Here is an 18,777-nt window from a genome sequence, read left to right as displayed (position 1 = left end):
TTATGTCCCAGACCTTCTTCTTAGATCAGCAGAAGAGATGAGCCCTTCCTTGGGCCAAATCCCAGCCCTCCAGTTAGACTCCTCCAGGGAGCCACAAAAAGCAGGAACCTCTTTCTTCACTTCTTACACAGAGAGATTAGGAAGATTAACTTCCTAAATTAGCCACCTAAATTAGTTCCCTATGTTAGGCAGTATGATTGTCTCCTCATTGATATTCAGTCACTACAAAGTTATGCAATGGTATAATTTCCAAAGCATTTTAGAGATTTTTAAACCTTTAAAAAGAGGTTGACAAACATATATCCCAGTTATAAGGGGATGACTCTGCCATTAAGGTAGCCTAAGAATCAATCTGATCTAGAATTATCATATACAATTACTGTATTAGCATATTTAATTTAGTAAGTAAATACATTGATCAGTCACTTAAATTTCTGTAGATAGGAAATCACAGTTCTGTTTTGCAAACAGTTTTGTCGGTTTTCTTTAACACTCTAAGCTTTCTAACATTTCAGTGTAATAAAACTTCATCCAACTGAAGATTCCATGTCTCTAACTCTCTTCATATTAACAACAGATATAAGTCATATTAAATGCAAAAACCCTGCAAAGTGACAATAACCTCTATCTCAGTATTAAAAGAAACACCTACCAATTAAAAATTCAGATTTGTATGTTCAGAATGTGGGAAATGCTCTCTGAAACTACATCAGCATAGAGAAGTATGAGTGCCAGACCAGCAATTCTGCCTTGATTCCTAACTGATAACCAAGACAGACTGGTCTGTAAAAGATGTGTCTGAGTCACAGCAATCTATGTACAATCAGGATGAGGGCAGCAAATAAGCACAAGAATTGGAAATGGTATTAGAAAAGCCACAATAATATTTTCCAGATGGCAATAGTGATTATTCATTTCTGGAGGAAGCAGAGAGAAAACTATTTTCCCCAAAGAGTCTTAGAAAAGATACGCATTTAATTTGTTTTTTTTTGATGCAATCATCATTTTCATTATAAATTATGTTTTTGCTCATCTAATTATCACCCAATGCGGTTTCAAAGCCTGTGACCTCCCTGCTGCCTTGCGCAGACCACCACCGACCTCCAGCGGCCATCACCCTCGCTCCCGCCACCGGGCCTGCAGCCCAGCCAGGATGCAGCCGGCACAGCATTATCTGTCACCCCGAAGCGGCCTCAGCGCTGGCACCAGCAGCCTGAATTTCTCCAGACCTGCTGCATATACAATAGTCCCAGCAATTCAACACTTCTGCATTATCATCTAGCCAAAGGTCTCCTCTTAACTACCTGCTTCGTCCCCACATATAATAATGTGCCTGTAGGTGACATTGCAGAACAAACTGTTGAGTTGTTTCAATTGCAATGTCTCTACCGACACCGAAAATATGCAAGTCACTGTTAGAGGAGAGCTGTTTGTTTACAAGCAGAAGGCACGCTCAGGCCAGCACTGGGCTGGCTCCACCTGAAACCACTCACAAAGACATCACATCAGGCATATCTGTCACTGGTTTCACTGGCAACTGAAATACAACTGAGAGAAACCTCCAGTTTCAAACTCGGGGCGGGGGGAAAAGGGCTGCAGAAAATATATAGGTCTATGGGGAAAAGCCTTTTCTTCAGTGATTTAATAAGACGCTGATTTAATTTGGGATGGATTAATTTTATAACTCCTTTCTTTCAACTCCAATACACTGAGATCCAGTGCCTTGGTAGATTTTCTTAGCTTCCAGCCGAATACTTCAGCTGAGTGCTAAGGGATAGATTTCCACACACCTTCCCCCCCCCATCAAATATTAGCTCTCCAGCATTTAGTCTAGCTTATTATCACTGTAATATAACACAGAGAATTACAGAGAAGCTGGAGACAGTTAAGGCTCGGTCCTGTTGTGCACGCTGTATACCTACTTCCAAAGCAGTAAGTGGGAGTAACACACCTATTTATCTAGATGTCTGGATATAAGTTTCTCATCTTAGAAGATCTTGATGGGTTAATATCCATAGGTAATACCTATCACATTAGTAGTGGGGTCAGAATCTGAATGCCTAGGGTGCAGTACCAGACTGTAGCAAACTATACCTTTAATGATGTCTTTGCTTTGTTAAACTACTTAAAAACCTTGACTTTATTCCAAATGCAAGGTAATAAAAAAAGAAATTGGACATTAAAGTTCATTTAAAATGTCAATACTTATAAAAATGCAACAGCAAATGTATCTCTGTCCTATGTTTGTTAATAAACACATTTTCTAATTTCACATTTCACTGTACAAAATTAAAAAAAAACACTTTCAAAAGCTGAAAAAAAAATCTCAGGTATAAAGTCACTGATTCCAATGTCCTGCCTGAACTACTGTGTCTGTTTTACAGTTAGGTGGAGTGAAAGATAGGGAATCAGTTGTAACCTTTACCAGAGCACATACAAATAACATTCCAACAAACTCCTCATACCCTGACAGATAAGATCTTCTGTTTAGACAGACTATATTGCACATTAGCAAAACAGTAGAAGCAGCTTCTAAGAAGACAAATTACATCATTTCAGAAGTTTCAGGAAGAGTATCTTCTATCTTGATTTAAAATTCCCATTAAAAAGAGACTTTAAAAAGAGCTGCACTATGCTCTTTTGTTTTGAAGAGACAGCATAAATCTTGTTTTCCTCTTTCATATTGTTCATGTCAATCATGAAAAGGCCTGATGTATGTGGCACTTATTAAAATATATTTTCCTCAAAAGATGTGTGGGTATCATAAATAACATGACAAAAATACTTTAAAAAAATATTTATTTTTAATTAGAAACACCTTCATACAAAAAAAACCCCAAACTTCCACCAAGGTGGTCCTGCACAGGTTAAAAAAATAGAGATGGGAGAAGATTTGAACATTGCAACCAAATTATTACGTAAAATTCCCAAGAAACGTCAAAAGATGGGTTGCCATGATTATACAGCGTAGGAAGGAGGCAAGCAGGAATGATCAGGAGCAGATGCAGCTGAGAGGCAGATGGGGATCTGTACTACAGCCTTTTGTTCGGTACAATATCAGGGGGTACAACCGGGGAGGGAGGCCAGTGGGCTATGGTCTCTTCCTTCCCATATCTCTCTACATCTTACAGTTCCGGGTCAGAAAAAAAAGACTATACGCCAGACTGAAACAAACCCAATGCAACTGTAAACCAATCAGTCAAAAAAAAACCTGCTAATCCTCCTTCCCCAAGCACAGTTAACCTAGGAAGGTAAAAAAGCCCCATATCCTCTAATACAGCAAAGCCTAAAGAAAAAACACATTAAATAAAGAACTGATATTAATCTAGGGTAGTCATCAACCACTGCAGTACATTATCTTATGCTGACACTTTTTTCTATAAAGTACTTGGTATAATTTATAGAAAGGAAAAATATTTTTCTGAGCTGTCAATGAAGCTGAATGCCTACACGGCAGAAACACCTTCTGGATAGCCAATGAGTTTGAACTGATCTACATTCAAGTCCATACAGCAATTATTCTGCCAGCTTGCCTCAGCAATTATGAGAAAAGAAACAATTTTCAGAGATAACTGAAGCTGGAAAAGATGACTGTGTTCACTACCTACATCCCTTTATGTTTGACACAAAGCATTCATTTCTAAAATGCCCAAGGATTTAGGTGTACAAAGATGTATCACCAGGACAGTAATGAAAGGACCAAGTGTTAGTTGCAACTTTGTTCACAGAGAAGCAAGGAGGAATTAGACACAGCAGGCATTCTTTCCCTCAAGGTCTGAATGCATACCCACTGAACAAAACAAAAAAAATGCACCCTCAGCTCAGGCTTGGAGAAGGGCTATTAGTTCAGAGCTATGGTGCACAGATAAAATACCACTGTCTGGGTGTAACAGCAAATCTGTACTAAATTATTCACTGAATTTGCATGTTAAATACATTTAAAATAATTTGATTTCATGTTCCTCCCACCCTCCCCCCACTCCACATTCTCACAAATAGATGATACTTAAAATGCAACGGCTAAAGCATAGCTTTCAATTAATATCATGTCAGTACTTAATATAATCAGAAGATTTCATAGTCAGCAGCATCAACCCTTGGTAACAGTAATCTGAAAACTGGTATTCACAGTTGACATGGTTTATGAGCTAAAAAAGAGATCAACTATCCTTCAACTCAAAAGTACAAATGGTTATATACATTATGTAGCAATGAAAAGATATTAATGCTTTGTTTTCCCTTCTGAGTCCAACTTTGAAAAGGCTTTTTCATTAAAGAGTTTCAAACTAAAAATGCGACGCCTGTCAAAGACAGATTTCAGGAGCTCCTCAGACCAGTTTCATACAGTTAGGTCAGCATATGAAGCACACTCAGTGGGGGTAAATCTCCAAACTGTCCTGTCTGAAGGAACCCCCTCGGAACAACCATCCTGAGCATTCACGTCACACCAACTTAGCTCTACATCCAAGGTGAGGTCCACCGTCTCCCTTCTTAATTCATTCCAGGATTGAGACTCCAGCACTGTTACTTGAGCAGACACCTGAAACTGGCAACATACCTTGGTGAACAATCCCTAGATGAGCTTTTGCAAGGAATAATGTCTTCTCCTTAGGTGTCCGTCAGTGAAGATTTTACTCACACTATCAATCCTGTTTAAGCCCTACCACTGTCATATTTAGGGCTAAATATAAGACTAATCAATCTCTTTTGCAGACACTCTCAGATCGTGTATCTCTGAGAAAGCATCACCTAAAGACTTATTTGTGATCAATCTTTAATAAAAACAGGGGGATTTTGTTAACACTAGAGAGTAGTTTTCTGCTCTTCTGAAGCTCCTGCTACACTTTTCTTCTAACACAGAGGATTAGTATGAGTTGCCACAGAGCAATGTGATGTGGAAAAACTATCCCTACACCACACCAACATCTGAAGTTGGATAAAACAAATTTTCTTCTTTAGCAGAGCCCTCAAGTCAGTGCAAGGGCTGAACTTGATTCAGACTTTTTCTCCCAGAAACAGACTATGCTGCATTTCCAGAGAGACCTAGAGTATCGTAAACCACAACCCCTGAAGAGTGACTGCCTGTGCTATTTCTGTACCTGAGACATTTTTAACAGAAGGCCTCTCTGTGAGAGATTCCAAGTCCAAACTTCAGATTAAGTTGGATAAGTCTGCATGTGCAAGTAAGAACACATCTCTCTACCTTCATTCACATGATAAATCCTTTTGAGACTAAACAGATGTAGGTAATACGCACTGACTACATGCACAACAGCCACAGGATCCAAACTCCATTTCTGGATGCTTTGCCAAACCTGAAAGTCTTTTGAAACATACAAAACAACAAACAATACACTTATCAGCAAGTTTGATCTTGCAGGAAGATACATTGCTGCAGATACTTTGAAGAGAAAAAACATCAGTGACTATTGCCAAAATGTAGTTTACATAATAAACATTACATGATAAACATACACATATATGTGCATTTGCACTTTTTCAATACCAGGCATTTCCAGTTTCAGACCTGAAAAAAAAAGAAATGGCTTACCCAGAGCGGCGCTTTCCTCCTCTGGAAGGCATGGATCCTGCCATTCTCACTTGTCCACTTGCCATTGGTGCCACAGGCAAGGCCACCGAGCCAGGAATATCTGATGCCATTTCTGTAATGCAGAGGTAGGGAACAGGGGGGAAGACTTTAATTCATTACCATCAAGCAGAAACCTGTGATGACAACATTAGAGAAAGGCCTTTTCAAAAAATAAGCAGAGAAATCTTTCCTTTTAATTTCTAAGGAAAAGTAAACCTCTCCTATCAAAGACAAGCAGATTCACAGCTCCCTTGAAAGAAGTCCAGTCCTGTCAATAGCCATTATGAGTGCCTTGGGAGACAGATAGAACTGCAGGTAGGTACACCTCTGTATTTCAATTTACCTAATACTTCTAATTTTACTTCTCAGAGGAGATGCCACATGAAGGCCAACAACCTTTTACAATAGTTAAACTACCCTGTAGAGAAATGCAGAGCTGCATTCCCAAAGCAAATGAAGCTGTGGATCATGGTACCAGGGTACCAAAAAAAATTAAACTTCAAAAACTTGTTAGTTTACCACTGAGGTCAAGAGTTCAGAGCAGGGATGAATTATGAGGTGACACTGGTTTTTATTATATTCTGGTGGCATTCAGAGGACCAGACTCAACTTAGCAGAGCTTCAAGGCTTCCTGAATTTCTGCATGGTGCCTTGCAAAGTAGAACTGAGCCCAAAATCCAGGCTGATATTCATTCCTTAGCCAGTGCTCTGGGTATAGCCACAGGTTAATGAGATCTTCAAACCTCAAAACTTTGATCTGAGGAACAGCAAGAGCACACCTTACACAACAGTTTCCAGACTGCTAATGGCAAGTACTTTTACAACCTATTAATACAACCTATTAATAACAGTTCATTACACTTCAAAAAAAGAAAAGTGGAAAATAATATATTTATACCCTTTTCTCCTATCCCATGGATTAGGCATGTTTTGCTTCTGTGCAACTCTCGTAAACTGTGTAAGCAATTAAAACTTCTAAAATGTAGATATACTTTACTCTGAAACTAAAATCTAGTCACAACATACAATTATCTTGAAAGAAAATGCATCCTCCTTCCAACTTATCTTTTTTTTTAATTTGGCAGAGTATCTGGAGCTACAGATAAACGTATTTACTAATGGAAAGCAAATCTGTTAAAAAACCCTCCTATTTTTTCCCCAACAGGTAAGTACAAAAGAAGGAACACATGTTCTTTCATTTTGTCTGGAGAGCACTTCATCTCTGCCATACTTTATATAAATACATTATGTAATATTATGCATTTCAAACAATAACATTTTATCTATTCACTGATTTCATTAATTTCTTCTAGTACATTTACTTTCATTAACTCCTTTTCAACTAAAAAGCAACAGAGCACAGTAATCATCCAGTATTTTTCAACAAAGTGTGCAAGGACAAACAATGAGACCTCTGCCTACAACACCACAGCACAGAATGACCCGCTGTGCCTAAAGCTGCTGCTGCTATGTGGAAACACTACATTAACGTATATTAGCATATCTCCATACAAATAAAGGCATGAGCATCCGAACAACTGGTAAATCACTATTTCTAGAATAAGCACCCTTTAACAGTCTAACGCCAATAATTTACTTGGAACATTCAAACTCACATTTCATGGATAGAATTGAAGGTCATTTTGAAATGCTCTGCTCACTCATTTATTAAAACAGATGGTAAAAAACATAATAAATCTACCTGCAAAGTGTCCCTGTCACTCAGAAACACATTTCAGTATGGATCATCAAGGAGATCAGATTTTTTAAGTAGTAGTAGTAAAACAATTTCACATCAACTCTCAGCACTATTTTAAGCTCATTTTCCTCAATCTAAAACAAAGATGATGAAAAATCAGGCCAAGGGTTGGATTCATCTACTCTTAAAAGTCTAAAAGTCAAAGCTAATCCTTTAAGGTAACTTTATAGATCACTAAACGGGAAACAAAACACTATCCTTGCACTATTATGCATCTCATGCTTAGAGATACATCCAAAATATGTTGAGTAAACCTCTTTCTATAGGTCCCTTGCTCTCACCACCAACAACTCAGGAAGACATGGTCAGATGTCCTATTTAGGTTGTTGTGGCTAGACAGACCAAGCTGTTATTCTGCTCTTATGTTCAGCATTTAATGTATGAAGACATGAGAGGGAAGGGTAGTTTGAGAGTTTCAAGTAGTAAGGAAAACCATCAACTGTATTTTTTATACAAAAAAAATTTTTAAAAAACCAAAAGGCTACAGGAATGGCCAAACCACAGGCACAGTTATATAAGTGTCCAAAAACACCTGAAAGAAAATATTATGCAACAAATAGATCATCTGTCTATCAGGGTATAAGCTGAAAAGTTACTGTGTAGGTATCCTTAATCTCTAGAATGGCACATCAAAAACAGTGCAATGAAGAAAGTAACTTCTTGCACAAAATAGCCTTTAAATATGGCTCCACAGTCCTGGGAGAATGAAACCAAGCTCATTAAGTTGACCGCTCTAAAAGGATGTCTTCAACAACTTGTTTCCATGATATAAGCACAAGAAGAAAAAAAAATATCAGGGGATATTAATCCAGGTGAAAGCTCAACTAAGAGAGAAGAAAGCTTCAGGCCCTTCAAATCAGAAAACTTTCTATTATGCAACAGTCTGAAGGTGTGACAGACCTGCACATACATCAGTGTGTAAAGACACCCAATTTACCTTTCCACTTCACAGTTTCCCATGTCAGAGACCTACTGAAGCTTTCATAAAACCCTCAAGGATGGACACACACTTCTAACAAAAGCAGTCAACTTTCCAGGATTTCCTTCCTGACACAACAGAATTAAGAGTTCTGCAGAGGGAAAAACCAATGGGATCGGGTCTCTTTCAAGCCACATGGCAAATACAGCAAAAAAAGCAACTTCAAGGGCAACAACACCATGGAGCACCCAGAACCTGTCCTGGCTCAGCGAGAGCAGCCAGGGAAGTGGCGAAGCACCTCACGCACAGTCTCGGTGTACAAACAGTGACACCGGAGCTCTCTATGAGAGGACTTCAGGGACAGAGCTGACAAAACGATGCCATTGCTCAGCTGCAGCCAATGGGGTGTTGTGTTAGAAGCTGTATTAAAGTTGGATGGTTGTGCAGAAATATAAGCACTAGACCGTGGCTGTGAAAACCCTACTCACTAACAGAGCAGATCCCTGCTGCAGGCTGCAAGAACTTCTGGGTAGACGATGGAATGGATCTGAGTTGCTTCCTGAATTACTTTCATCTCTACTCATCCGTGAGCATCTAAAAGGACCAGATCTTTGATGAAATGTTTACATTTATAAAAAAGGGCTGGTCAGAAAAGTAGAAACATGTTATCTCAAAAACTGAGGAGCGATCTGGGAAGGCAGAACCAGAAGAAAAATCTGATTGAACAGCCAGTTGCTTCTATAAGCACCCAAGAAGTTACCTGTCTGTGCATTCTCAGGGAAGAAAACAAGAGAGACAGTGGAAAAAAGACGTCCATAGACTGGAATCTCAGACAGAAATATTGTGGTAGACAGCTACTTCAGAGAACCTATTACCATTAATAAAAAAATAAAATGAAAATAAAAATAAAAATAAAAATTAAAAAAGAGTGTGCATTGGACACAGACCTAAATAATTAAAAAAAAAAAAAAAGTCAGAAGGGTAACCTGCAATTGTGTAAAGTTACATCAACATAAATTTAGGGCAACCCCCCTGAAAGTAAATGAAGCTATTCTAAGCTAGTATGAGAGTCCAGCACTACAGAAGCAGGAGGTGTCAAGTTGGTTATATATATTAATAAAAACAAACAAACCAAAACAAAACGAAAAAAAAAAGTGTGCTGGGTCAACAGTCACAAAGATTGTATTTCCAGGCTCATCTACACCCACGTCCAGACACATGTTAACACTGATGTTCACAGAAGTGTTTCAGCAGCAACAAACATTAGGAAACAAGCTGTTCCCTTTCTGAAATTGGACCTTCTGAGAGTGGACTTTCCTCCTGCCAACAGAAATAAAACCAGTGTTTCTTACTTTACCGAAAATTAAAATATAAGCATAGGAGTATAATGTTCAGAAAGCAAAACCAGGTCAGGCTGAATATTCATGAAAATCATCTATAACCATCAAGGCAGTGTTCTGAAAAAAAAACACTGAAAAGAAGTTCCTTAGTGTCAAACAGAAATCACTTTGGTGCTGCAAAAATATACACATTATCTAATTTCAAAGTTAGGAAGTTACCTAGCGATCTCCCAAAGAACACAGAAGTTCTATTAAAATAAAACCCCAGCACAATACTCACAAATCTTTAGCAGATATTCTTCCAGTTAGATGACACTTAACAGCTCCTGTCTTATTGCTGTCATGCCTGGGCACAGGCCTGATCCTGCCACTAATACTCATGTTCATCTTGGGGATCCCTGAGGAGTCACACTAATCCAGGGACAGTATCAGTGCTCAGTGTAAAAGCAGCAGAATTAGTCCCTCCATTTCTGTCCAGAATTAATTTCACTGCAGAACATTCCAAACTTGGATATTACGCTTTCCTCCAGTGCTGCATCTAGGTCACCCCCAAAATATTCAGGGATCTTTTTGAAATAAAAGAGAATCTGCAAATGTATATTAAAAATACAGGGATAAAATACAGGGATTTATTCCAGTAAATTCCATGTTCATCTCAAACTTTGTTACAGAGATCTGTAGAAAAAACAGCTACTGTGCAGTTCATAAAGCAAAACACAAGAAGCAAACTAAATACTGCACAAGGATACCTTGAAAGTGCACATGAACCACAATCACAGCAAGAATTACTCGATAGTGCAACACACAAGGATGAACCTGGACCTCCAGCCCAGATCCACCACATGAAATGCAGCTCTAACTCATCTCTGACGCAAATTTGCGACTCACTGAGACACCCCCCAGAGAAGAGCAGCTCTTTGGCCAGGTATCTTCAGAGCCTGCATCACACCGCTCCGGAGATGGTGTTTCCTCCTCTGGTCCTCTCCACAAACCACAGCCATACATCTTGCCGTGAAGCTTTGAAATACAACCAGACACTGTGCATGACAAGACTTTGCAAGTCCATCTTACAAAAGGTTCTATTAACCACACTGTTTTCAGCCACTCAGGCATCCCAGGCTATAACCCCCTCACCTACACATGCCAGGCATGGACAGGGCCAGATTTAAATCTGAAGCCTGATGGAGAAATCCCTTCCCTGACTTCAGTGGACTTTGAATCCCCGACATTAACTTTAACGATCAGTTCCAGGTTTGATATTACATGTCAGGTACCACTGAGCATGCTCTCCACAGGGCTCTTTTATCCTTCAGTATCTACTGTAATAAACAGGATTAAAGTCAGATACCAGCAGCTGATTAAACAAACAAGATTCTACTTTCATCAATACAAATGTGACAGATTTCCAACTGCTAATCCATAGAATGACTGAGATGTCAATCACCTCCAAGAAAATGTAGATCAAAGGCTAAATACAGAATTACAAACGTGCCCTCTCTCCCATGAACAACATTGTACACAGAGATTTTACATGTTCCAAAAAAGCAGATTTCAAAAACTTCTTTGGAAACTGTATTTTTCCATTCCCTAAAGTCAGATGGGAGTTAGATGTGTCTCGGCAAAAAGGTTTCGATTGCAGTCAATTGCAAAGAGGATTTTCTGACTAGCACATAGACATTTAAGAATAAACTAAATCGTATCTCTTACTTTAAAATATGAAGCCATCATGTAGCCAAAAATATTTCTCAGAAACACCTATGCTAAAAATCTAGCTGTATATTCATTGCTTTTACATGTTAACTACACAGATTATAAAACAGAGCCCACTCTCAGAAAGTATAAAAAATAAAACATTTTCATTGTTCCTGATAACTCTGTTAATACTGTTTTACTTGCATTCCATTGCCAAATACTTTAAATAGACTCCACATCAGAAAGATCTACTGTACAGAGAGGATATGCAGAAAAGCAAAAACATTCCTTTCCATGCTCTTAACAGAATTACGATAACAAATAAATCACAAAATATAATAAATCCCACCTTTAAGGAAGACTTACGAAGATGCTATTTCTTTCCTGTGAACAAAACCTTCTTGGAGAGAAATTTTATCCGCATATAAGAAGTGTCAGAAACCTCTGGGAAGAAATGTAGCAGCATTGGTATTCTGCTCAGAAAATGTCATCACAGATCTGTTTACCTTAACTGTGGACCATGATTCAGCCGGTGACAACCGTCTTGCATACTGATCAATTTATTTGCAGCAAAATTACTAACATTTTCTACTTTAACCATTTAGGTTCTGGAAACAGCTACTAAGATAGGGAGGGCTTTTATGAATAATATGTAAATTCTACTTAATTAAAAAATTTCATCTCCACAACAATGCCCTGTACTTTGGGCTGGGGGGAGTCCCCTCATAATCTTGAAGAAAAATTAGGGCATATGGGGAGTAGTTACTACAGAAACACTCCCTTTCTTAAAATTAAAATCAGAGCTTTATCATCCATCTGCATCACAGGTGAATGTTAAAGCATACATGAGGGGGGGAGAGATGATGCAATTAAGCTGATCATTTGGGGGGACTGGCTGTTCAGCAGAGGCAGTGACCAACCATTTAGGAGAGCGGCTCAGCTGGTGGACTAGAGGCCAAATACAGTTAACTTGCTCACTGCCTTTTCTGCTGTGACTCTGAAGGAGATGCCAAAGTTAGTGCAGTGCAACAAATCTAAGATACATCTACCATATATATCCTCAGTAGATTGGTAGAGCAGGTTTTGAAGCCAAAGAGGTGAAACCCTTTACAGTGCCTCCACACTTCACTGTTGTGTCCACACAACCCATCTGTGGAGTCCTGGAATCTCAGTACAAACCCTATGTTTTTGCATGCCCTGCAGTTCACCACCACCATGGGGATGTGCAAAAGAAAGCAGGATGTAGACACAGAATTAGAAGCAGACCTTGACAAAGAGAGTTTTGGTCTGCTTTAGGGGAATTCTTGCTTTAAGTGCTCAGTTTGAGGGACAATGTGAGATAGATCCCTGCAGGATGAGCAGCTGACACTGAAAATTGAGGTCCTCTGAAGTATCCAAAATTAGGCGTGCAGAACACATGGTGCCCAAAAACCCAGCTGTGGAAACATCAATCTTATGATTTGGAACACCAAAACTTATTTCATACAGTACTCCTAAGTGATTTTAAATGCTACTTTGACAAAAATACTTCTTATTTTTATTCCCAAATTTCAGGCTAATCACCTTGTTCATTCCTGTCATGTCTGGTAATTCCATTCATTCAGATCTACTCTGTGGTCAGGGCATAAGGAAAGGATGCAGACCACATTCATGCTCAGTGCCTATGCCTTCTCTGCCTGAAAGACCAACAACCCATATACAACTGAATAAGCAGAGAATGGCCTTTAGCATGATCCAGACAAAGACCTGAAGTCACACCTCTATACCTACTGCAGAGATTGTTACAGACTACAAAATTCAACTTGAAGCACAGGCAGAAGATGCACATTACTACCTAAGGTCAGGTTAGGAAGAAGGGAAAGGGTAACTGCTTCTTCATTCTTCCTATCTTCCTGAGAAGCAACATGGTACCAATTCACTTTCTCATGTATGCTTATGCATTTTTCCTTGGCTATTTTTCCACTTCTCATTCATAATTCCTTGTTATCTCTTCTTGACCTATTCAACATTTGTCTTAGATGAACTATATCTTGCACGCCCTCCAATATGCCAATATATCCAACTGCTGATAAGTCCTGCCAAAATATGACCATTGCCCTCAATAAAAAGAGATTGTTGGAATACAGAATAAGGAGGAAAGATTAAAAAAGAGGCCTTAATGGCTCTTGTTCTCAAAATGTGTCTCTAGTCTTGGAAAATAATAAACCCCCTCAGAATTCAAACAAGGCTTGTATCTGTAATGCAGAATGAACCTAAGCACCTGGTCTGCTTCTAAAATTTGATAAATCTTTCTCACTGCAGAAGTGGGAGCTTTAACTCAAGCAGAATAACATGATTACAATGGACAGACACATTAGAAGAAAAGCACTTCTGACATCTGAAGTCTGCAAGTGAACAAAAACATGGATTAGAAGCAAATCCAAGGACCTGGACTAGCCTTGCATTGAAAACACAATCTGATCCTCGAACACTTGGCAAGCCTCTCATGTAAGTGGGGAAAGTGCACATGTAAATTGGGCAGGGAAGTAGGGCAGCTACTGTAAAAGGCCAGTTGCAGAGAAGATGAAAATCTGGCTTTGAAAGGCTGTTTCAGGACTAATGAAACCTTCATTGAAAGAAAAGAAGCAAGTCCTTACTTTACATGAAGGGTCACAGAGAAACTGCAGTCAACAGCAGCAGGATCATTTATGCTGTCTGAATGTGACTCTACCTGGTCTTAGGCCATTATATACATGATCATGCAGTGATACAACATGATTCTTCACTGAACTGTTTTCTGCCTTAATTTGCCCTGGTTTTATTGATATTATTTCATCTGATATTAGTGACACGTGGCAAAAGTACTAAATAAATTACAAAAAAAATAGGCTCCCCAAATTATGCATCATTTCCATTTGAAATGAATGGTGATCCTACCTCCTCCTCTGACATTTTGTATTTGACAAAAATAACTGCATAATTATAAGTTGTGTGCAAGAAACAGAAGGTAACATTCAAAGATATTTTCCATAATTTTTACTTAGCATCAGAACTAGCAAATAATGTATATGACTGTTCTGTTATGCAGAAGTGGCCAAAGCTAACCCATTAATGAACTCACAAAAACTGTACAAGCACACACCCAGCCTAGGCAAACAAACATGATGAAAAAATAATAAAGTGTAATGACTTTCCTTCAAGTTTCTCAGAGACAGATCACGCTCAGTCCATTAACTCTTCATTTAACAAGTCTGTTTCATTTAGCTCATTTTGGTTGGCATTCAATTAGAAATTCATGTACAGGACATTTTTTTTCCCATTTTAAATCAGCACACTTGCTGTAATTCACCCAGTAAAACACCAGGAGGTAAAGTGGAAGCTGCAAGACTAGCTAAAGATACACTAAAGCCAGGCACAAGAATACTGAATTAGGTAAAACACCTGCATGTGGCCCTGCCCCACAAGATTATCACTAATTGTTAAAAGGGCTTGGGGTAAAATGTGTTGCTCAGTAGAAGAGCAAAGAGCCAACTGGGTAACTCTCAATTTGTTCTAGTGCAAGATAAAATACGACCCATGACTGTAACATCAGCTTTACTGTGACTCCAATTATGGCCAAGGTCTGTCGCATCTACCTCTTCATTGCTAAGACTTGCTGAGACTGGACTTCTGTCTACACAGAAAGAAAAACTCTCTCATCCATCCATTCCACCTTTCCTGACTTGCTCAACGTCATGTCCCTTACTGGATGTCCTCACGACTACCTGTGTAAAACAGAACAGCTAAACCTAGATTCCTTCTCCCACTGCGTTGCTTGTTCCCTCTTGGGAGCCACCCCAAGCCCGTTCACTCCTCAAGTGCAACATGAAACTGTTTCAGCTACCATCAAATTGTCCCACAACTTGCCCCTTTTCTATGTTCCCGCACCCTTACTACTTTTGGCAAGCCTTCCTGACTGGTCATAACTATCTCTGGATGCCCCAAACTCCCTGCAATGGGAAGCTCTGGATGCTAGAAGTTTATATGGGTTTTAGTAGAACCTGTTCAAAATTGTGGAAAAAAACCCCACTGAGTGCTACAAAATACAAATGTCATGCCTGGCTCAAGAAGCCTCTGAGTCACACATAGCTGAAGGGTACCCAGGGGAAACACCATACATGCTTGCTCTGATTTTATACTCTTTCAAGCACCTGTTTTTGGCCGGTGCTGGAAAAGGCACACTGGGCTTGAAAAATCTTTCTTCTGGGACAGGACAGCCAGTTTTTCATCAGGAGCAGAGAACACTACATTTCTCAAGCATGCTTCTTCTACAAAGGTAAGAAATTAGTCAACTGCCACTATTAATTCATTTCATTAACAATCAAATCAAGCATTTCCATAGTAAGCCCTTGCTCTAGATCACAAATTACTAGTTTTATATCATCACTATTTGTTCTTCCCCTAATTCCTCATCCTGTCTCATTTCCCTGTTCTATGAGATAATTTTCAAAAGATGTTTACAAGTTAATGTCCTTTCATAAATTCCTACTCAATTGTTTTATGATAACTAAATAATACCAATGAGTGCAGATAAACTATTAAGCTGTTACTATGTCATCATTTGAGACTTCATTTTTGTTCATTCATCTTCAAATTATTTATTTTAAACTAATATTTCTATTATCTTCTATCAAGAAGTCTGGCTTTTTACTGTCTATCTAGGAATTTTTTTCCAGCCACAGAAGCTGGTTTAGATTTCAAGCAAGTATCGGTGCTTGATCACAAATCTATTTTGTTCATGTACAAATTCAACTGTCAATTTGCAGAAATTGTTTTGAAACTGCTATTAAAATACACAAGAAAAACCCCACTGAGATCAATACTGTGGTTTTCCAGAGTTTAGATCGGAACAAGATGACAGGGCTCTAAACTCCTATCGTCTACATAAAACATACTAAATAGCTGTAAATATTCAATGAAATAAAGGTAATGGGTAATAAATCTGCCTACAACATTGACCAAAATTGATCTTAACCAAATGCAGATCAGGAGTAGCCTAACTTTCCTATGAAACCAAAGCCTTCTCTTGACTATTTTACCTTTCCTCTCTATCCAGAAATGAACAGAATTAACATGAAAGTCACTTTCTGTGACTTGAGAGCCAACATCACTTGATTCTTGTCCATATTTTCTGTTAACTGTAATAGTCAGCTATCAGATTTCAAGAACGTGCAAGGCAGTATTTATGACTACAACTTTTGATTCAAGTTGCAAGAACTTTGACAAGGTATTTCTGAAATAATGAGCAGAGATGTTGGTGTGAATGTATTAATTCCTGGTCCCGTCCTATAATTGTTTCACATAAATACTTATAATACATTTATTTTCATTGAGGTGGACAAGCACAGTAAGAATTGTCTACGTTCACAGGTGCAAGTATTTGTAAGTTATCCTATATTTAAAAATTTGAAAATACAAGGAGCCAGACTGAGACAGAAGTGGTATCTTGCACCTGACCTACCTACCACAATACAGCATGGGTCAGTCACCAGGAGAAAACATGTCTGGTAGCCATCTTACTGAGCCAAGTCATGGAGGGGTTGGTAAGGAAGACCCTGGAAGATCTGCACATACTATTTCTGTGGAAGTAGTGACTGTCAAACTACATCAGACTAAACCAACCACTACTGCTGTGGTAGTGGCCCACAAGCTGCCACTGACCAACCTGGGGTCAAAGACCCGAGGCCTTTGTGATGCACCCACACATATGGAGACATCTACTCCCCACCAGCTGCAGAAAGCTCAGGAACAACACAGTCGAACTACAAAGATGTAAAATTCAGACCAATTGGATCTAAATTATTCATTGAAAATTACTCATGTCCTTCAAATGCCTTTATTATTTATTACAAAGATTTTTTTTTTGAGTGTGCCTCAGAAGGGTATATTAATTCTAAATTTCATTCAGAACAGCAACTTGCATTACCAAATACTTAATTATCGGTATATTTACAGTGTCCTTGGGCACTGTTGGATAATCAGAATGCTATTGTTTTCATTAAACAGTATTTTATTGATAGCACTAATGACTTCAGTTCTGCTTGATCAACAAGCAAATGATGCTTATTTGATGTTATGATAATTAATTGGCCTTTCAGGTGTTTCCACATCCAATTTACTACTAAGAATAAGATTATTTATGTGAAACACCCTAAAAAGAATATCACTATGCATCACAAAATATGTTCTAAAAATAGGGTGCGGTTTAGTACTTCTCCCTTTCCTCACAATTTCTAATGAAATGTTCTCTATCTAAAATTTGCATGGGAAAAAAGCACATTTAACTCCATTTTGAAAACCCAGCCTGAGCTTTGCATATTAAATATTCAGTGCATTTATCCCTTACTGAACTTCCAGTAAGTCAAAGGAGATTTTCTGATTAACATTTCTTTCATATTTTTTTTCTCTATAGATGGAAGAAAACAGCTAACCTCACTTTCCCATAGCAGCATCAAGGATCAAAAACTTTATATGACTCAAATGAGATGTAAAAGGAAATAGACTGTTTGTGTAATCTATTACTCCATTATTTTTCCAAACTCCAGGCCCAGTTTATGAAGCACTATAGTCCAGCATTCAGACCATGGAAAAGGGCTGTGGATAAGAAAATTCCAGATTCAAATAGAACTGGACCTTCAAAAGCCACCTGAAAAGAGTACACCAGCCATCCCACAACTTTCAGCTAGCACCTATCAGAGATCTGGATGTGTTCAGTTTAACCTCCTGAAGTCTTAACTGCTCTGACACACCAACCCATATTAGCAGCCACCCTCATCTTTGAAGATGAGTTTCCCAAAACCTGAATTTTTCTGCAAGCAAAAAAAAATTACAAATAAAGGACTTGGTGATTTTTCTACCTTTCACTCCACCAGGATCATTAATTGCGCTTTTTAGAACATTCTGACTTTTAGGTAATTTCACATGTTATACATTTCATGTCTGCAAATAATAAAAAAAATAACAAAATCCCACAGGCTTTTGGAAGTTCAAAGGTAGCTGCATTTTCATTTTTTGCATTATTTTCTAGAATATTTCATTCCCATAAATGCTCCAAATAGAACACCCCAGCATTATGGCATAAGGGAAACCTTCATAGGCATATAGTAAATACAAAATACTGTTATGCTCTGCTACAGAAGATTCCTTAATGGTACTTTCGGTTTACTACACACTCAAGAATTTGTCATGAATTTTGGTACAATTTTTTCTGCTTAACTTCTTCACAGAGCTATTTCCTGAAACATTTTGTAATACTGAATCTCATACTTTGCTTTTTAAAATTACCAATTCTAAAATAAGAGAGAAAATTATGTTTCCAGGTAAGCTCTGCTAGACTTTCAAGAAGTGATCAGCTATAATGGCCATGCTCTTACTGCTTTTTCAGAATTACAAAATACAAGATTTCACTGGATATTCCACCAGTGAACTACTAAACAAATTAAAACATGTAACAACATTA

At 38.4% G+C, this 18,777-nt stretch overlaps 1 protein-coding gene across 3 annotated transcripts in view; it reads right to left on the bottom strand.

The window, feature by feature from the left end:
• Positions 1-18,777, bottom strand: part of ARNT2 (aryl hydrocarbon receptor nuclear translocator 2) — a 105,659-nt gene that overhangs the window by 75,030 nt on the left and 11,852 nt on the right. For 2 of the 3 annotated variants that reach the window (XM_042804110.1, XM_042804111.1), the window contains exon 2: positions 5,552-5,663. In XM_042804110.1, coding sequence (XP_042660044.1) covers positions 5,552-5,663 — 112 coding nt within the window. Of the gene's footprint in view, positions 1-5,551; positions 5,664-11,649; positions 11,921-18,777 lie in introns of those variants that run through there. The other variant, XM_032982993.2, reaches the window with a different exon arrangement.

This window comes from Tyto alba, unplaced genomic scaffold, assembly GCF_018691265.1.
Source record: "Tyto alba isolate M040663 unplaced genomic scaffold, T.alba_DEE_v4.0 Super-Scaffold_41, whole genome shotgun sequence".
NCBI classification, from domain to species: domain Eukaryota; kingdom Metazoa; phylum Chordata; class Aves; order Strigiformes; family Tytonidae; genus Tyto; species Tyto alba.
This window is presented reverse-complemented; position numbering and strand designations above follow the sequence as displayed.